This window comes from Prosopis cineraria, unplaced genomic scaffold (genome assembly GCF_029017545.1).
Source record: "Prosopis cineraria cultivar Desert tree isolate PC_DT_omini unplaced genomic scaffold, ASM2901754v1 PC6, whole genome shotgun sequence".
In the NCBI taxonomy this organism is placed as follows: domain Eukaryota; kingdom Viridiplantae; phylum Streptophyta; class Magnoliopsida; order Fabales; family Fabaceae; genus Prosopis; species Prosopis cineraria.
The window spans coordinates 8,925,663-8,947,276 of NW_026555337.1; the positions used below are offsets into that span (position 1 = coordinate 8,925,663).

The 21,614-nt window shown below is 31.6% G+C and overlaps 2 protein-coding genes across 3 annotated transcripts; both read left to right on the forward strand.

Annotated features, from left to right (window-relative positions):
- The first annotated feature begins 2,437 nt into the window (after window positions 1-2,437).
- LOC129313705 (dynamin-related protein 5A) lies at window positions 2,438-7,499 on the forward strand. Of its 2 annotated transcripts, XR_008594025.1 has the most exons (9): window positions 2,438-2,892; window positions 3,116-3,307; window positions 3,412-3,618; window positions 4,055-4,483; window positions 4,596-4,823; window positions 4,907-5,102; window positions 5,382-5,783; window positions 5,903-6,054; window positions 6,942-7,076. XR_008594025.1 is itself a non-coding variant. In XM_054957021.1 (8 exons), the coding sequence occupies exons 1-8, from the start codon at window positions 2,524-2,526 to the stop codon at window positions 7,126-7,128; spliced, it is 2,481 nt and encodes an 826-aa protein (XP_054812996.1). In that variant the 5' UTR covers window positions 2,439-2,523; the 3' UTR covers window positions 7,129-7,499. The 2 variants fall into 2 exon arrangements, 1 of the variants encoding a protein (XP_054812996.1); XM_054957021.1 differs by having other exon boundaries at window positions 2,439-2,892; window positions 5,382-6,054; window positions 6,942-7,499.
- Window positions 7,500-18,689: 11,190 nt separating this feature from the next.
- LOC129314275 (VQ motif-containing protein 4-like) lies at window positions 18,690-20,119 on the forward strand. The gene has a single exon (XM_054957667.1). It carries the CDS (start codon window positions 18,793-18,795, stop codon window positions 19,396-19,398), a length of 606 nt encoding a protein of 201 aa, XP_054813642.1. The 5' UTR covers window positions 18,690-18,792; the 3' UTR covers window positions 19,399-20,119.
- Window positions 20,120-21,614: the final 1,495 nt, after the last annotated feature.

Below are 21,614 nucleotides of genomic sequence, written 5' to 3' on the forward strand. Positions count from 1 at the left end.
ATATTCTCAGGACAAGAAAATTAAAGTTGTATTTTCTTTATTTTTTTTTTTTTGGTTGCTTTGCCACATTGAAGTCTGTATATGAGGTCATCAAGTGCTTGCATGCTTTTGTTTCATTGTTCGGGGCATAATTTCCTCTCTTGATTCTCGGAAGATGTGATGTGTATGTGCGTATATTTAATTTATAATATACCACAATAATTCACCTGAAAATGTGAGCATTTTAATTGATTTAAATAAGTGAAAATTAAAAAAAATTGCTTCTATAACTTATTAATTATAGTAGTCAAAGTAACTTGTAACTGGGTTGATTTCATATTTAAACTTAATTAACTGACATTTCGCTTCTAAAAATATTATCAAACCTGTTCTGATTAAACTCTAATGGTCGTGACCTCGTGGGATAGTGATGTCGGTGATTTGTCTTAAGATTTGGAGTTTCTTGAGTGATTCATATTATGGCCGGTGTTAATTAGATAATTAAACTTGAGTATGCAATATATAGGTAAATCATAATTAACTGATTAAACCTGATATTTGTGATTTGTCTAAGATTTGACCCTTGCCTAATACCCGGCCTGATGTGTGTTCGAATGACTCAAGTAGGGCTGGGTAGATCAGGCTTTTGTGTGATTTTGAACTGTGTGTATTTTTGAACTTCAAAATGTAAATTAGTCAGCTCAAATGATGGAAGATGATGCACAATTTTTTTATATAATATTATCTGATATTGAATACTATTAAGTTAAATTTAAATATTATCCAACTGGATCAAAAAGTATATTTTTAATTTACAAAATTTGAATTCTAATACGACTTTTTAAAACAAATTTAAAAAATAATAAATGTTGTGCTTCATATATAAAAATAACACTCTCTCTATTTAAAAATATAAAGTATTTTTTGAAGATTTTAATATTAAAAAATATTTTTTATATTTTTAAATATAATTAATACATTTTTTAAGAGCATCTATAATAAATAAAATATTTTATTAGAATGTGCAATTTTTTTAAAAATATTTATATTTTTTAATTGGAGGAGTATATTGGAATGTTTATTTTATCACGACATTGATATCTTGTGATTTATGAATGAGAAAAGCAGAGACCGCGATGCTGAATTCATGTGAGCGCAGGGGGTTGTGGGGTGAGTACTGAGAAGAGGAGTGATATTGAAGGTTGACTACGAAATCTAAACGTAGGTACATGTGTATAGGATCTTCCTTCCCGGCGGGAACTGCGTTAGCCTCACTGGTAGGTCACGCCACTCCGTCACAAAATCGCTGCCCATTCTATCTTCAACAAGTGTCGCCATCTCAGTGACCCTTTTCAACAATAGATCATTAGAGAATATTAACGACTTCATAAGATCTTGCTCCTTTACTGGTCATACTTTGTAGGCCAGATTCAGCTGCATTGGAAACATCCAATATTAATAAATAATCACCCTTCTCATTCCATCTTTCTCTCCTCTCTGTACAAAAGATGATTCTCTTTCCACCTTTTTTTATAAATATTTTTAACATGTTTTTATTAAAATTAAAAAACTTTAAACTTTATTAACTGCATCCAAATATTTAATATATTTTTATTTTTAAATTTGTATCTTGTTAATTATATATATTTTATTAAAGGGAATAAAACAATTTGTAATAAAAAGTTAATGACATGTTTCATAAATAAATAAAAAATAATTCTATCATTGACTTATAATTTAAGGTGGAGAGGAGTATACATCTTTTCAGACATTGAACATGTGTATTCTTTTTTTTTTGTTAAAACATGCATTCTCCTTAAAAAAAAAACTAAATTGCTCGACCATTTTAGTTATTGCCTTATTATAAATGACCATGTTTTTTGTATTGAAGCTTGGAATCATAATTGTACACGATCTTGATTAGATATTTTAGTTTATGTACCACACCATGCTTTATAAATATGAAAAATAATGAGAAATATATTGTGTTCATGCAAGGAAAAAACACGTGGGAGTCTTATTTTTTTGGTCTTAAAGTTACTCTCTCCAATTTCATTTATAAAGTACATTTTAAAATGTTTATTTGATTTCATTTATAAATCATAATGCAAATTTTGAGGTAATATTTAAAATTATTTTTTATGATAGAGAAAAAGTAATATAATCTTACTTTTTAAATTTATTATATAAAAAAATATTTAAAATTTTATACACTTTTATTTTTAATATTTTTTATATTAATATTAATGAGATTGATAGAAATAATTTATAAAGAGGATGAATATGTGGCAAGTAATTTGGGCGGAAGCAGTGTTGGAAATATGACTGAAGGCCAGTCCATTAAACTCTGGCCCGAACTACTTTTTTGATTTTTTTTTGGACGATCTTGCTTTTTTTTTTTTTTTTAATTTATTGAACTGAGAAGGTTGATCCCTTTCTTGGAGAACAAATCCAACGTCTCTTTTTTCACACAATTGAAATTTGAAATCTCTCCGCTCCGGTCTCTTCATCTTCTTCCGTTTCATTTTGGCTTTGGTGGCTGCAATGGCTACCACCAATGCCTTCCTCTCCACTCCGTCCAAAACTCCATCAGACAAATCTGCTTCGTCCAGGAAGTATGCTCACTCGAACTCTCATGATTCTTCCGTTACTCGATCGTCCTCCCATTCCGATTTCAAGTCTCGATTCGAGGCCTACAATCGGCTTCAGGCTGCTGCCGTGGCCTTTGGTGAGAAGCTCCCGATACCTGAGATCGTTGCACTTGGCGGCCAGTCCGATGGCAAGAGTTCTCTCCTTGAAGCGCTGCTTGGGTTCCGATTCAATGTGCGCGAGGTCGAGATGGGTACTCGCAGGCCCCTCATTCTCCAAATGGTTCACGACCCCACCGCTCTGGAGCCTCGTTGCCGTTTTCAGGTTTCGTGCTCTTTTCTAATTTCGGAGCTTTTGAAAATTTTCAAATCCGTTGTCGTTTATATTTTAGGAACCTGAATTCACTGCTTGAAGTTTGTCCAGTCTACAATTTGTTACTCAATAGATTCTTCGTTTTCTCTTGTTTAGTGCTTTAATTTTCTATTGGTGTGACTGTGTATTGATATGGTGTTGTTCAAGAACCTGAGGTTTGAAATTGAAAACACAGGAGGAGGATTCGGAAGAGTATGGAAGCACTGTCGTTTCGGCATCTACCATAGCAGACATTATAAAGTCTCGCACAGACGCACTTTTGAAGAAAACTAAGACGTCAGTATCTCCTAAACCGATTGTAATGAGGGCAGAATATGCTCACTGCCCAAACCTTACTATCATCGATACCCCCGGCTTTGTTCTTAAAGTGAGTACTATGAAGGAATCTATGAGAATAGAATGTTTGACATATTTGAACTTTGTTTGATGCCTAATATTTTGCTTTAGTAAATGAGTAACGTTATTTGTCAGGCAAAGAAGGGAGAACCGGAGAACACACCTGATGAAATTCTTTCAATGGTGAAAGCGTTGGCCAGTCCTCCCCATCGCATCCTCTTGTTCCTTCAGCAAAGCAGCGTTGAGTGGTGCTCATCCTTGTGGTTGGATGCCATTCGCGACATTGATCCGACATTTAGACGGACGGTGATTGTTGTATCCAAATTTGATAATCGTCTTAAGGTATGATCGGGTCAGTTACAGCGTTGTATTTATTTTATTACTTGGCTTCGATCGATGTGTATGAATGCCCCCCTTGCAATTCGGGAGGCTGAATTTAAGTGTTTGGTAGTCATAATCGAGTGTCAAAATTTGCTTAAATAATAGATGTATAATGTCCAAGTCAATACTTTATAGATTGCGAGCTATTGCATGAATTTAAATGAAAATGTGTCACAAGGACAACATGACAACTACTTTACAAAGTGCCAAGTGATTAACTTAGGAAGCACTTTTTTATGAAGGGTAAAATTAAAAGTCCAATTTAATTACTCCATGTCATTCAAACGAAAGTCGTTGTATGCCGCCGGTGGAAGTAGGCTTATGGAATTAGATAATGGCACAAACTATAATGTTGTTTTAGTGTTTGTTCTGGGAGTCAGTTATCTATTGTATGCAGGAATTCAGTGATCGATGGGAAGTGGATCGTTACTTAAGTGCAAGCGGTTACCTTGGAGATAGCACTCGCCCTTTCTTTGTGGCCCTACCAAAAGATAGAGGAACTGTTTCAAATGATGAATTCCGCAGGCAGATTTCTCAGGTAGACTCAGAGGTTCTGCGTCATTTGCGTGAAGGTGTCAAGGGAGGATTCGATGAAGAAAAGTTTAGACCCAATATTGGTTTTGGCTGTCTGAGAGATTATTTGGAGGCTGAGCTTCAGAAGAAATACAAAGATGCTGCACCAGCAACTCTAGCATTGCTTGAACAGCGCTGCAGCGAAGTCACTACTGAACTTGCTAGAATGGACTCGAAAATTAAGGCCACTTCAGATATTGCACATCTTAGGAAATCCGCTATGCTATATGCAGCTTCTATCAGCAATCATGTAGTGCGTAACAAGAGCCGAATTCCAAACTCATTTTGTTAAGCAAAATGGTTTTATAAGTAATAAGTTGGCATGTGATTCAAGTTAGTAACTATTTTTTCTCATATTTGTGTAGGGTGCGTTGATTGATGGCGCAGCTGATCCTTCCCCTGAACAATGGGGGAAAACAACAGCAGAAGAGCAATCTCAAAGTGGTATTGGGGTTTGGCCTGGGGTCATAGCAGATATAAGACCCCCAAATGCTACACTTCGTCTCTATGGAGGAGCTGCTTTTGAGAGGGTGATGCATGAATTTCGCTGTGCTGCATATTCCATTGAATGCCCCCCAGTGTCAAGGGAAAAGGTGTTGTGCTTTACATTGAAATTACTTGGTATTGGTATCAATCCCGCTTCTTTCAACTCAATTCCTTGGTATCGTTCCAACAGGTTGCGAATATATTACTTGCTCATGCTGGGCGAGGTGGGGGAAGAGGTGTAACAGAGGCTGCTGCAGAGATTGCTCGTTCTGCTGCTAAATCATGGCTTTCACCTCTTCTTGACACTGCTTGTGATAGGCTTGCTTTTGTTTTGGGAAGTTTATTTGATTTGGCTCTAGAAAGAAATCGCAGTCATGACTCAGAATGTAAGTGAATCTCCATCCTGACTTCTTCTTCTTCTTCTTCTTCTTTTTGTCTTTTTCTTAATAGGTTCAATATGTCCATCTTCAGCATATTTAAAAATTTCTTCTGTTGTGGTTATAGTAGTTTATTTCAATCTACATCAAAGTTACGGATCTGATGCCCCTTCTTCAATATAAGGAATACAGTCCCGTATATGGCTTTGACTGACTAGAATAGTGGCGATCATGTGGATTGTGTCTTCGACAATGATTAGAAAAGCCAACTGTTATTTTTCCTTGCAGATGGGGGTGAAACAGGAAATATGAACGGTTATGTTGGTTTTCATGCTGCTTTAAGGCATGCTTACAGTCGGTTCATAAGGGATCTAGCTAAGCAGTGCAAGCAACTAGTCAGACACCACCTTGATTCAGTTACCAGTCCATACTCACAGGTCTGCTATGTTAATGACTTCCAACTAAGTAATGGCCTAAATGCTACCTCTTTTAGGCAGGCTTCTGCTGCTTCCTTTTTCTTTGAGTTGAGTGATACAGAGTCAGCTTCCCGCAATGTAACGAGTGATCAGGAAAATATACCCCCAGAAAAGAATGGACAGGAAACAACACCAGGTAAAACTGCAGATGCTAGAGAAGCTTTGCGAGAAAGCCAGATGACTATCCCCGAGACTCCATCTCCTGATCAACCAGGTGATCCTGTCTATATTGGGGCAAAAAAGGAACTTGGAAATTGCAATGATTTTGGACCAAGAAAAAGAATGTCAAGAATGACAGGAAATAACAAAAATTCTGATAGTCTGAGATTGCAGAACGGTGGCCTTCTATTGGGAAATGGGGAAAAGTCAGGTTCCGCGTACTCAGAAATATGTTTATCAGCGGCACAGCATTTTGCACGCATACGTGAAGTGCTTGTTGAGAGAGGCGTGGCATCAACGTTAAATTCTGGATTTCTCACCCCCTGGTAAGCTTTTTTTATCTTTTGTAAATCAACTCATGGTCGCAGGATGTTATCACTTTGAAACTCAAACATCCTACAGATTTTCTGTTCACTTCGAAGATGTCTAAATCCAAGTATTTTTCATACAAGAACTTCATACAGTTGCGAAGTATTAACAGAAGGCCTTGAAGTAATTTATCATATTTGTTTAATTGTTTAATTTTTATTAATACTGATGTGGTTTATTATTATTTCGAAACAACGTTTTGTTTGCTGCCGAGGATCTCAGTTTTTAAAGCTAAAATATGCTCAGTGGACCTTAGAAGTTAGAGCCCCTAAAGCATCTCGCTCATTTGTTATCCTAGTTCAAATAATTATTTCATTTATAATTATAATTTAAGAAATCCTAAATTTTTGAAAAGAAGCATTCACAAACTCATGTATAAACCCTAAATTATAGGGATCAATAATCTCTGTAGAGTTTGATACATAAAACAGGTGTCCATTATTTAATTTCATATTGGGTATATAATGAGACACAACATGCTATCTTAAATAAGTATTGCAAGTGATCTTCTTTCCCTATCGGGTTATTTAAAGGAAAATGCAAGGAAAATATTTCAAGTATGTTTACATTATGGTAGAGGATATTCATACATTACAAGTTATGCATTCCATGTGGATGGAAACTTCGGGTTAGAGTACCAAGTTGTCACACATAAATTTTTCTAGTTTACCCATCAGTAATATTGTAGCAAGTATCTATCAGATGAAGTTGCTGAGTGAACTAGAATAGACAATGTCTTTGTGTCTTTGAACTAAATGAATTTTATGCCTGCTTTTGTTCTGTCTTCCATTTAAACGATGACCTTATGCTTAAAACTTACCCTTTTCTTATGGGTTCTGTGCAGTCGGGAACGGCTTGTGGTGGCTCTTGGGTTAGATTTGTTTGCTGTGAATGATGAGAAATTCATGGACATGTTTGTGGCTCCTGGTGCCATAGATTTACTTCAGAATGAACAAGAGTCTCTCCTGAAGCGTCAAAAAATACTTCAATCTTGTTTGAATGAATTCAAAAATGTTGCTCGGGCCATTTGATCGAAGTAACTTAATCTAGCTTCCCAAAACATTGATTCTGGAGGCCCAATATTTCTGTCCATCCCTCATACGTAGATTGTATTGTATTCACATCTAGTGAAAAAAGGGAGAAAAAAAGTTCATTTTAGGGGGGCTTTCTCAAAGTTTAAATGCCATTATAATTTTCCTCCTAATTTTTTTCCTGGCTGGTCCTTTTCAATGCTCTACAGAAATTATCTCAATTTTTCATTCATATCATTCACATTCATCCTTCAGGAAATAGAGCGACACCGGGAAAAAAAATATCCTACTGCACGTGTATCATTGCCGAATACATACAAGGTAGATCTGATTAATAAAATTAATCTTAATGCTAATAGATTTAGATGTACTATGTTCACTCATTATTTAATGATTAGTTTGATGATTGGTTTTAGACAAAGTCTTTTTAAATTTTCTGCTAAATGCATGATGTATGATTGTAGAAGATCTCAATCACAGGTGGGATTCTCAGGTTGGTGATTTGTTTGGTCGGTATCATTTTTTATCCAAGCTATCTGCATTAATTTTCATTGAATTTGCAGATTAGGAAGGGTAACCAATTTGGGACCATTTTTTCGGAGGTTCTAACTTCTCTGAAATATGTTTGTGATTGTCGGTTTGTCAAATTGGATACTTACAAACTGCCAATGTTAAAATGCAGAGAAAGCCTCTTTTCACCAACATTTTGTAGTTACCAAATGGTCTTTTTGACCTTTTGTAAAGCTTCTTCATACCTTTTTTTTTAAGAAAAATAAATAAATTGTTTAAAATTACTTAAGGAAAAAATAATTTGCAAGACCTTATAGTTTTTTTATTTAATTTTGAATTTAGTACTTATAGTTTACTTTTTTCTAATTAAGTGTTTGATTGATTAAATATATTAATTCTTGAAGGTTAAATTTTTTTAAAAAAAATGATTAACTTTTACAAGCTCTCCATATTGGGAAAAAAAAAAGGTTTTAAGCAAAACTTGACTCTGATAACATTCGTTAAAAATGAAAAGTCATTGTTTTAAAATAGAAAAAGAGAATAAATAAGAAAATTATAGTGCCTTCAAATATTAGTCTATAAATTTTCTCTATTTTTTATGACATGAACAGCTTAACAATTCCCCATCAAATGTGAGTCTACAGATTTTCTATATTGAAAAGGGTTTCAAGTAAAGAGTTATTGTTTGAAAATAGGAGGAGAGAATAAATAGGCAAAGGGAAATAAATGGAAGGAGAGTTGAAGTAAATTTATTGTGCTCAATTTTTATAAAATTTGAGGGTTTGACTCCCTTAATAAATTAGGATGCTTGCTGAGCATAATTACTTTTCAAGCCACAATCTACATAAGAGAAATAAGTAATTTGTTTGAATCTCTTACTTCTTCTTTAACAGATTAGTTTATTTTTCAGAAAAATTTCAAGACAGACGTATTAATTAAAATATTTTATTTTTATTGATGTTGTTGATATCTTTCCAATATAATACTACAAACTGCGGGATTCTTGTGGAAATAAAAAAAACCTAATGTTAATTTTTTTTTGCCAGAAAAAGAGTCAATTTTATTGATAACAGAAAAATAATTACAAACATCAATAGCCGAAGCTAAAAAACACTCAAAAAGACCTACACATACAACCTAACACACCAAAGTACACCAAACAAAAAAGGAAATACAATGACCAGTTTGACAAAAATAAAAACCAGAAAAAAAAACCGACAGGAATACAAAATACAATAAAAGTCATCAATCAATGCCTTTCTTTACAAAAGATACATTCCTACTAACATCATCACTATTCAAAGCTTTAGCCTTGTCAAGAAGCATAATCTAAGCCAATGTAGATGGAGCTGACAGCACCAAACCAATCGGTTCCATCTTCCTTTTAGCATCCACTGCAAGAAAATCCACAGCTTTATTTCAATCCCTGCAAACAAGAGACAAAAAATAATTCTTCATAGAAGGCCATAAGCAACAAATATAATTGATAATGCCAACACTTTTTCAGTCACAAGTAACAGCCCTATTATCAATAACAATCTTATATAAGACCTCACAATTCCCCTTAACACATATACTCACAATTCCAAGTTCCTTAGCAAGTAGTAAAGCCATTTTTAAAGCTAAAGTTTCAATAATTAAAATTGAAGAACTTATCACTTTTTCACTTATAACTGTCACAAAATTATCTAAATTATCTCTTCTAACAATCCCAATACTACCATAGCCTTTTATCTCATCAAAAGCCCCACCTTTATCTGGAAAATACTAAGGCAACTTCACTTTCTTATTTACATCAACCTTTCTCATGGATTTAGAAATTAGCACATTATTAATTTCACACAAACGTTTGTCAACCAAAACATTCATCTCAATAGGATCAACAATTTTACCTTCAAACTCAAAGCTACATCAAAGTTTTCAAATATCCTAACAAGTAAAAGCTATTCTGCACTTAATCATATTAGAAAGGTTGTTATTCATAAGCTCAGTAGTAACCCAATATTCAATACTAGTTATCAAGAACCTTTTAATTTTCCATTAAGATGACTACCTAACTAGACAGCTCTAGCCCGATAACATAACAAAATCATATGTTTCCTCTTCATCGTCACAAATTTTACGCACAGAGTCATTCAAGCATTTTCTTTTCCATAAAGCATCATAAGTAGGTAAAGCACCTATCATTAATTTCCAAAGAAAATGCTTAATCTTAGGCACACAATTAAGCTGCCAAATCTTATGCCAAACGTCATTATTAATTCTCCGAGCTAGGATCTTTTACAATCACAATTCTTTTCTCCCTTACATATTTGTAACCCATCTTTACAGTATATATGCCATTTTTCACACCATCCCAAAACAATAAAATTAACCTATCTATTTGAAAATATAATTTAAACCCCTTGTAAAAAAAAAATAATGATGAAATTTAATAATGATGAAATTCATGAAAAGTTAGCTTTTCAAGAAGTATAGTAAATTGAAATAAGGATGCATTTTAATGTTTCTTTTTAATTTTTTTACACATTTATTTACAATAATTTTAACGAATCTGGCATTTAAAAATGGCTAGATTTGACCCGATAATTTGCATTGAGGGGAGTTGATAACCATTAGCTTGTTCATATAATAACAATGAGCTGATCATGACGACACTTTGTGCGAGAGGCATTATAAATTTCACAAAGGTGGTGCTGAAGGCGGTAAAGTAACTTTTATTGGGTGGCATCCCAATATTTTAGGGGCACGAAGTCCAATGAAAAAGAACACAAGGCCTCCTCTGGTGGAAAATAAAGCCTTTTTTTTAATAATTTTCTCAGCTGTTACTACACGCACATGCCATGACGAGGAAAGCACTACGAATTAAAAAACAGTAGAGAGAGGGGACACAACAACAACAACGTAATCACCCTGTCAACACAATTTCTTGTTTCTGATGTAAAACAAAAACAGTTTTTTTAAGAAGTATGCAAATAATCAATGAATGTAGATATGACAAAATAATTAAAATTTATTAGAGAAAAATGATAAAAGATGGCATCAGAAATTTCACGTGAGGAAACTCCCAGCAAAAAATACACAATCAACGAGAAAGTAATTTTATTATAAAAAAATAAGAATTATTATAATGATTGTCTTTTTTATAGAAGATAGAAAGATAAAATATATATATATATATATATAAAGCTTCTTATCAACTAAAAATATTATGCTAAATAATAATAAATATCTTTTAAAATATTAAATAAAGATATGATAGATTTATATTAAAATAATATATAAAAATAATCACAAAAGATTATAAAGATTTAAGTTATGATCTTAACATTTATTTCATGCATCTATGAAATAGTGAACCCTTTTCCCCGTTATCCTCTGTCTAGCTATAGCAGTACTCTCCCTCTATTTTTTATTATTAAAAATATCATTTTTATTTATATTTTTTATAAACAAAATTACCCATTGCAATAAATATTTATTGTATATTTTTTAAATCATCCATTATAATTTGTATTAACAAGAAACAATTAATATATAGTTATTTTGATTAATACAATACATTTTAATTTACTTTTTTATTTTTAAATATAATTATTATAATCAACTGATTTTTTTTAATATGTGCGATGCAGTTTTTTCTTTATATATATATATATATATATATATATAAAAACAGAGAGAGTAGCTAATTAGTGTGATCAGTCACGCACTGTTAACAAATATTCTTTCTCGTACGGTTCAAAGTCTTTTATTTCATCACTGAAAAAACAAAAAGAATCACATGCATGTCACCCATTACTAGCCAGGCTTGACTAAACGCAACTTGGCCAACACTTTTTTCTCGCTTGCGTTAAATCGTCTCTCTTCTTTTATGACCAAATCTTCTCTCTTTCATTTCTCAATCTCATCTAATTCTCCACTATCACCGCCTCCTTTTAACCCTTCCATTAAGTAATCTCTTCGCCCCCAATTTATAGGGCATTTATGGAGTAACAGTATATTAAAATATAAGATATTTTAATAAAAATAAAATTTTTATTAATTATGATTGTTTCGGTATTACCCTTTCTTTTTTATTATATTTTCCTCTCTCTTCATTTAATGTTTTACAAAGCAGGTTATATTAAATAATTAAGGATATTTTTGAAAATTTTATTTATATTTTAAAAAATAAAATTGCAAAGTATATTTAATAAACTTAGGATTAAGGTTATATTAATATGCACAATTTTATTAAAAAATGGATTACAAATTGAATTAGGACTGAGGAAATATTGTAAAAGAATTAATCCTACTAATAAGCAATTAATATATTTGATTGACACTGGAATGAAAACATATATTTCATCAGTTCAATATTATAAAACATTTTTTTTAAAATATCATGTTAAAAAATATAAGATATCTTAAGTCTTTTAACGTAGAGTTTTCTAACAATATCCTTAGCTAAGGTGTAATTAATAATATTTTTAGTTGGGACATTCTATTAAATAAGAAAAAATATGAAAAGAATATGTAATTTTAAAGACAATTAAATAAAGTTAGAGAGTATAATTTGATTAAAAATATCTTAAATATACTTAATAGAGGAGTAACATAGCATCATAAACTTTAATATTTCATCAAGAAAAGAAAAGGGCATCACCCAAGGGCGAAGGTATCATTAAAATTCAAAAGTGTTGAATCAAAGCATGTCCAAGAGGCATATTTTGTTTTCAACCATCAAACGTGCATAAATAGTAATTTAGGCTTTCTTTTGGGAACAAAAGATTATCCTTTGAGACAAGATATACGAGTATAACTAGCTATGTATAGCACCCTAGTTAATCAAATTGAAGCCCAAGTATATTTTCTCTATCATGGAGTTCCACTATGACATTGTTGAAATCTAAGGCTTGTGTAGGGCCATTAACTTTGACCAAAAGATCAAAAGAGGTTTAATTTCAACCACGTAAAATCAATTTAACAGTTGAATATTAATTTATATACCTATCTTTAACCTATTCACGCACAGCGATCTTTGTGATTAACTTAACCTCACTTTATTGTTTAAAACTCTTCAATATTACGGGGGAGATTATTTTTGTGATGTGAAGAGGATGAAAGAAGATATAAAATAATTAAATCAAAGTCTTTCTTTCACTTCATAATCACAAAGACTCAAATCATTTATACCAATTAATTCAGTGGCTTGTCCAACAAGAACTTTTCTTCGTTAATTAATTTCTCTCTTGTTCTCATCCCTCTTCATTTCTGTGTCTGCCTAGCATCTATCACGTACAGAATCAAAAGCAGTACTCTTTTGTCCAAACCAAATATAAGTAATCTACAGCTTAGAACACTACTTTTCTAGAATTTGTCTGATGACAACAATTGATGATGACCAATCTAATTTGGCCTAAGTTGGTTAATAATTCCATTAGTTTTATAATTAACCAAGCTTTGGGTTGTCATTGGAAATGATTAAAAATAGAGATATGATATGTCAAATTTGTTCATTTATAATACTCAAATCCGAGATATTGCTTAAAAGAGAACAAATGTTGAAAAACCTTGACCTTTTTATTTTAAAACTCACTAATCAATTAACTCTAATTTACATAAAATTCTCATCGTTTAATCTCAAATGAAGCCTGCCAATTCCGGACCACCCACTAGCTTTTCTTATTTTATATATGATCAAGGTTTAAGTAGTCCAAACTTTATCTATTTTATTTTATAAGATGAAAGAACAATAGTAAAGTCAATTATCGTTATTCATTGTGTGTGTGTGTGTGTGTCCAGTTATTAATCAAAAGCATATTGTAGAACTTTTATTGTGAAAGAATTGCAAATAATTCAACAATCAACACAGCATATATTTGATAATATATAGCAACATGTTACTTTAATTGGCTGCATGCATATTGTAGGCCATAGGTTACTTCAGTTGGACTTAATTTTTCGTCAAACTTTCTAGGTGTCTGTGTATCTGGAACTTTGTGCAGGCGCGCGTGTGTGATCTGCAGTTTTTATCGAAAAAACAAGTATATAGGGAGGGGGGGCATTTTTATTCCATCATCCAAAATCTTGAGAAGCCTGTGATTATTACTACGATCTACTTAAACTAACCCAGAACCCTGTTGTGTGGAACTATTTTTGCCATTGATGGTCTTATGGGTATATCAGAGACGTTTTCGATTTTTTATTTAATATAGTTACATGTTCTAGGACTCAAATTCAATACTTTAAGATAAGTTAATTTGACTCTTTTAACTATCCAAACCAAGCACGCCGCTGGATAATATATAAGTGGTATATACAACTATCTTAATTCAAACTATAGTTTGATACAATATTGTCTTGAAGATCCTATTTTAAGTTTTTAACCACATATGAAGAGTACAGTGTCAAAGGGTTCATTATTTTAACATAATATCAATGATTAACGTGTTACTGCTTCCAATCACCTGTGTCGTCCAACAAGATCAAAAGGATAATTAAATAAAAGAAAAGTCTTTTTCCCGAGATTAATATGTATATATTGAGAGAGAGAGAGGAATCGAGACTTGAAGACATATCGCATAGGAATTGCCGTCGTGTTCATATTATTATTAATTAATATTAATTAATATCTTGGCTTCTCAAGTATTCTTCAAGGCCTACTCATTTCCCACTTCATAGTCACGTTCGGCATCGTATTTTTCCGTTCACTCTTTATAACTTGTTTTGTTTGAAAAGATTAAAGCTAGAGTCTCATTCTATATTGTATGTACAATGATTAAAGAGAGACTATCTCATTCAAAATATTATTCTCTAGAAGATTATAAAAAAAGGACGTCGAGAATATATGCCTTTTATTTTACATATATGCATTTTGCATGGGGGTTTAAATTTAAATTTGAATTTGAAGTAAGTCACATTGTTCATAACTTGTGATATTGGAATTCTTATGAACTAATCAACGTTATTTAGACTACGCGCATCTTTCTTCATCCAAAAGAAAAGAAATGAAAACTCATGATTGTTTACATACCAATGAATTTGCTACACCAACTCATCATCTCTCTCTCTCTCTACACTCTGATATTTTCTAAGCATAGGTTTAGGGTTTGCATCAATGTAACTGGTTTAACATGAAATGTCTAGTGACCATAAACATTGGCCATGACTTGTCGAGATAGGTGGAACTTCTCGTGATTGGTTCAATTTATTTAATTTTTAATTCACTACGATTGGATAATTAAGCGATTCATCAATTTCTTGTTATTTTCACCTCTTCGCTATCTCCAATCTAATTATAATAACTATGATATATTTCTCTCACTACATCTCTCCATACACAGTATTTTTTATTCATTTAATTATCTATTTGATCTAATCATGGAAGTTATGATTTTAAATTGTTAAAGGAGCAAATTGACCATTAAATTACATGTTTAAGAGTGTTTGAGATTCTAAACTCATTTTTTATGCAATTTTTTCTTTAACTTTTAAAAATAATACAATCTAGCCTCAATTGTTAATAAAAGTTAACTTTGACTATTAGTTGATTAGAGAAGGATCTTAGAAATTTCAGAAAATTATTAATAAAATTTTCTTAGTCCCTTTTTGTTATATTTTGTTCATTTCTGATTAAGCAACAGTCAAAATTAACTTTTATTGATGAATCATTTTTAAAAGTTAAAAAATAACATTGTATAAAAAATAAATTTATAATTTCATTCACTCCTAAATTTATATATAGTTTAGGTACCAATTTACTCAATTATCCATTTTAAATTGTGGCATTAAACTAAATATTGAAGCATCAATGACGAAACTGAAATACTAAGTACTAACCATTTACTTTTACTTCTATATATTATAAAAGCCTTAAGATCGTTTGACTGAAAAAAAAAACAGCCTTAAGATCTTATTTTCAAAAGCTTTTTTATAAATAAAATATCATATTATTATATATAAAATAAAGCAAGATCATCCAACATCAAAAACCTACAAACGTCTCTTAAATATTGAATTGAATTCATATATAATGGATGATTTAATATATTAGCAATACATAAAATTTCCCATAAAAATGATATGGATGCGAACGTTTCTTAAAGTAATAAGAACTGGATACCCTTTTATTTATTACTTTTCGAAATATTATTAAAAGATTGTGAAAGAAATGTGAAACTACAATGGACAGTGGATATGAAATGGCATATATATAATAGATAGTGAGAATGCAACTTTGAATCCCATAAGGTTCTGTTTCTGCACTTTCGTCTTTTGAGACGAACTGATTCATTTGCACTATTATAAGACACAAATTGATCAATTATAATTATCAATAAGATTTAATTTATTTAATGACATATCAATTGGTGCTAATGTGTGGTGTTGATAATGTTTTCCTTTTATTCACTATATTTAAAAAAAACATAGTTTTTAATTCTTAGGGACAATTTTGAAAATTTATAGGAAAGAATACGGTCCGTTTCACTTAGAAAGCCCCGCCGGCAATATGTGATCGTTGTATATATTTCAAGCATAAATGTGATGATAATAATGGTATATATTTTAATTAAAATATCTTTACGTTTATTATTTTAATGATAAAATATCAATATGTACTTGATTAATATAATATGTTTACTAAAAAGATAGTTTAACATTTTTTGGGTAAAAAATATTATAACTTAAACGTGTATTTTTTTTACCATAAAACGAATATAATTAAAAAAGAACGGGAGGCCATTTGGATGATAGTAAGTGAAACCGAGTTTAGTTTGTTTGAGCAATACTTAGACCGTTCATTTTTATGATTATATATTATTTATTTAAGATATATTATTTTTTAAGATAAAAAAATTTAATTTTTTAATAGGAAAATAATTTAACAAAAAAAATTGCAATTTTGATTTGATATTGATATTTATTTTTCATTTTTTTTTTTTTGGGTAGGATGATCTTGACACCTTTGAAGCAGTATGTTTGTCATGTTGTGAACTTGGTGAGGTAGGGCTGGAGAGACAGAGTTGGGCCGTCATATAATTGGTGGGTGCATTACACGCGCCTTTGAAAGTGCACAGTCAAATAATTAAGTTCCTATTAATAGAAATGTTAATGTAAGAATGTGTCGTCTCCAATCCAATCAAACAAATACTCTCTCAACTCTAAAGTCAAATAATATGAGAATTAGAATTTGCAGCTTTATCATATCATTGAATATAAATAAAAGAAAAAATAAATTTTTTAATCTTTCAACTTTTAACTCACTTGTAACTCAATCTTTTAATTATAATTCATTATAACTCAGTCCCTTAACTATAACTCGCTATGACTCAATTCTTCAACTTTTGATTCACCTATAATTCGGTCTTTATTTTTTTATTTTTTTTAAAAATTCTTATCAAATAAGAGGGATAAAAAATGCTCATATATTATTCTAAAATACTCATCTCTTGCTCATTGATGTGAGATATAAGCTAACATGAAAAAAAATTAATAAAAGTTTAGGGACTGATTTGTAAGTGATTCAAAAGTTGAGGGATTGAGTTATAGGTGAGTCACAGTTGAGGGACTGAGTTACAGTGAGTCATAATTGAGAGATTGAGTTATAAGTGAATTAAAAATTAAAAAAATTAAAAAATTAATTTTTCCTAAATAAAATCACAAGAAAAAAAAACCTAACAAGTTTATTGACTCGGTAAACCTATCAATCCTTAATACTTTTCTTTTGATACATCAATCCTTAATATTATTTAACTTTTTAAATTGGTAGACATTCATGTGTGCTTACATGGGATCTTAAAATACTATTTTATGTGTTACTGTAAAAAATATAAGATATTTTTATCAAAGTATATCATCAATAAAGTAATTAGTTTTTTTTAAACTAATGCAATTTTTTATATTTATCATTATTTAATATGATATTTTATTTTAAAGTAAATATAAAGTAGTTTTTTTATTAGGAACACTTTTAATAAAATGCACAATAATTATATCTTGAAACATTAAAAATATTTTATATTTTTAGCATCTAAATTTTTAAAAAATACATTATATTTTTTAACGAATAAAGTATTTATAAGGTCATAAAATATTTTAAACTGAGTTTTATAAATAATATCACAGATAAAATTAAGACTCATCTACAAAAAAAGTTTTTTATAGTATCGCAGATAAAATTAAGGCTCAGCTACGACAGAATTTTCGAGCATATGTGTTTCTTGATTACCATTCTCTGTTTTTTTTCCCTCTCGCAACCAAAGAGGAAAATAGGTAGTTAATTAATCAATTAAAGTTAGTGTTAGTGGCAGAAGCTCTCGTACTTAGACAAGTAGTGGGAATCTGAATATCGACCTTCATTTTACTGTGTATATAACAACTTAATTAAGAAAAGTATATTATTTGCATTTAATACCTTAATATGGATAATATCTAATATTGATGATATAGAATAAATTAACGTATTTTAGATCATATATGCTTAAAATGAAAAGAAATAGCCATCCATAATAATAAAAGAAACATTTAAATAAAAAATAAATATATAGCAAAAAAATAATATCCATTAATTCTCCATTATTTTAGAATACAAGCGTAAATATTTCCTTTATATTTGCTCATTTTTCTTCCTTCCTCATACTTCTTTGATGTGGAAATGCATAAATTATACTGTTTAGAAACATGGATTAACTTTAAAAAAAATTAAAAAAAAATGTGTTGCGTGTCTAACCACCAGTTTTAACCAATTCAACCAATTCTTTGGCTCACCGTTTTTCCTTGCATCTAAATTGAACAATGGGCCAATTTCTGCATCAATTGATTAAACTAAATGGTTTGGTTCAATTATAAGAACAATGATTTAAATTAATCTAATGATAGACTTGACTTATATTTAGGAGGCTTGAAAGATGAAATAATTTTGGTTAAGATTTTGATTTACAAAATATTAGGTTTTGTTATTGGAAGAGATAGTCCTCCTTCAAAAAAAAAACAAAAATAAATAATAATAATAATAATAATAAAGAAACAGAGGAGAAGAGTATAAAGAAAGGGAGAGCACTAAGAAACAAAACGGGGGCAAATAAGCAACCCTCTCTGCCTCTTGTTTCGCTGAAACCTTTTCTTTCACTCCCTGCTCTGCCTCTCTGTTCTCTCTCACTCTCTCTATCCATGGAAATCAGCTCAAAACCTCGCGAGCCCCAGAATCCTTCTCCCATACAGTCTCCCAGAAGCATCCCTAGATCTGATTCCAATCCTTACCCCACCACTTTCGTCCATGCCGATACTTCCTCCTTCAAGCACGTCGTTCAGATGCTCACCGGCTCCTCCGATTCCCTTCCTCCTCCTCCTCCGCCGTCCAAGACCTTCCCTATCCCGCCAGTGAAGACCACGCCCAAGAAACAGGGCTTCAAGAACCTCAAGAACTCTCTCACCATCAACACCTTCGCTCCCAGTTTCCCTCCCAATTCTGGGTTTTCGTCTCGCAAGCCAGACATTCTCTCTCCCAGCTTGCTCGATTTTCCTTCCCTCTCTCTCAGCCCTGTCACGCCCTTGAACGATGACGACGGCTCCGACCCCTTTGACAAGTCGTCGTCCTCGCCGCTCTTAACCTCCGCCTCGCTGTCTTCGTCGGAGGAGGAGGAGAGGGCCATCGCCGAGAAGGGGTTTTATTTGCACCCCTCGCCGTTGACCACTCCTAGAGACTCCGAGCCGCCGCTTCTGCCTCTGTTTCCGGTGACGTCGCCCAGAGTCTCTGAGTCGGAGTCTCCTTCTTGAACCTATGATTGTTTTCCCCCCTCTTGTTTGTTTACTGATTTACAGAATGATTCGCGAGGTTTCTGACTTGCTTTCTTCCACAAGGTGCCAAACATGACGGTATAATTCGAGTTTCTTTCTTCCATGAAATGCCAAAGCTCTCTCCTTCTTCTTCGTTGATTCCCCTGCTTTTCTTGTCTTCTTCCTCGAGACATCATCTTTTGACTGCAAAGGAAGCAAACAATGAAGCACGATAACATTTCGAATTGTCCTAGATTACTGCACATATTTTTTCTGACGGTACCACGTGCCTTGTCTCATAATATAGCTATGAAATAAATCCAAATTCGGAGAGTCTAGTAGGTTGTTTGTATGTGTCATATATCTGTTTGATGAAGAGGAGGTTAGACAGAGATCGATTCGATGCATAGAAGAAGAAGAAGAAGAGGAAGATGGACTTTTCTTCTCAAGGACGAGCATTCTCTTGAGAGTACAGTCCAAGATATCAGTTTTGTTTCTTCGTCTTTCGTTTTGACTCTTATTGGAATTATTGGAAGCAAGACCAGGTCAGATAGATTTGTCTTGTCTGTATCAATTTGAAGTCATTATAATTTTAAATTGCAATTATAGAATAGCATGGACATGGGAGCAAAGTTTTGGGATCAACCGTGTAGAGGTGGCTAATGTAATTATGGTTCATAATTTAAAATTATGATGCTTATGCAGTCATTGTTGTTGTTTATCTCTTGTTTTGTGGTTATTAATTATTAATTATTAATATCACTTTCATCATTGATAGTGGAGTCAAGCAACATTGACAAATGGAGGAAATGCTAAAAATAAAGAAAGAAAAAGTGGGGCTTTTGTTAGAATCCTTATGGTTAAGGAAAGCAGACGAAAGAAATTTGAAAAGCAGGGGAAATATGAACACTTTTTGTTTGGGTTTTGCAACATAGGAACATAGGGTGGACCCAGCTGTTTGGTACATCATAAAATGACCACCAAGTCCCTTTCTTTCCCTCATTTCTTATGAAGCATTTTTTTTTTTCGCGAAGCTTTTTATCTAGCTTAAACATACTAGTATTATATAAATAAATTTAATTTATTTTTAAGTGTTAGTAAATTATATGAATTTGTTTAATTTTGTAAGAATTTATGACTTTTTGAAACGAAACGTTATGCTATATATTAGAATGCTTTTAAATTGTTTGATTTTAAACTATACTGAAAATGTTCCAGTGTTTAAGATTACATATGAAATAAATGGCATTGTAAATGACATATAGATAATATGAATTATAATAATTGTAACTTTATATATAGAAATAGTGTATAGATATAAATCAAGATTATTATGCTTCTGGCAACAAAAATATAGATCACTGTAATTGATTTCTATTTTTAAAATATATGCTTTAATTCATCTTTTATTTTTTCCTACAATGCCTTCCTGCACTTTAATCATTAAACTTTATTATATTTATATCATAATACTTGAATATGTACTGTGAAATTAAGAAATAGATTTTTTCCCCTTTATATGCTTGTGTGTAGAGAGGGAGAGGGAGAGGGAGAGAGAGTATATAAATATAATTAATATATAATATATATATATATATATATATTATTCAAGCATGGTTAGTGGAATAACCAATGGTTAGTGAACGAAGATAACTTAAGACCAACTTCAAATGCCTTGTCATCATTCAAGTATGGTCAAGAGTCAAAAATACCCACTCTAAATAAGTATAACTAGCCGGCTTGTGACTCCAACCGAAAATTCTACTAAACTTGCAATATTAAAATTCACATCATCTTGTCACCGCCAATTTAAAAAAATTATCATAACATCTTAACTAACCTTTAAGGCTAACTAAATCTGAGGCCACAAGACTGAAAGCTTACAATTCATGCATTTATGAACAATGCAATTGTCACTTGCATGTATCGGTAGAGTGAAGGATTTAAATTAAAGAAAAAAGTAATGAACAGTTTAATCATTTATTATTGGCTTGGGTCAAGTGATCTGAACAAATCCCACCATTAAAAACACAGTTTAAAACTGTAAACTTTACTCACTAAACTGCAATGTTAGAATTTAAAGATGGAGAGACACAAGGAAAAACAACTGAAATGTTAGAATTAAAAAGATGTCAGTCTCTGAAGTGGACGTTATGGAGTATACATCCATAGTTGTTGCTGCACATTTAACATCTTTAGACAATCACTTTAACTAC

What these genes read in the sequence shown, in the direction of transcription:
- LOC129313705 (XM_054957021.1), top strand. Translation starts at nt 2,524, where the DNA reads ATGGCTACCACCAATGCCTTCCTCTCCACTCCGTCCAAAACTCCATCA. An exon ending in AGCCTCGTTGCCGTTTTCAG is followed by an intron (nt 2,893 to 3,115) that starts GTTTCGTGCTCT and finishes TTGAAAACACAG; the next exon opens with GAGGAGGATTCGGAAGAGTA. An exon ending in CCCCCGGCTTTGTTCTTAAA is followed by an intron (nt 3,308 to 3,411) that starts GTGAGTACTATG and finishes GTTATTTGTCAG; the next exon opens with GCAAAGAAGGGAGAACCGGA.
- LOC129314275 (XM_054957667.1), top strand. Translation starts at nt 18,793, where the DNA reads ATGGAAATCAGCTCAAAACCTCGCGAGCCCCAGAATCCTTCTCCCATA.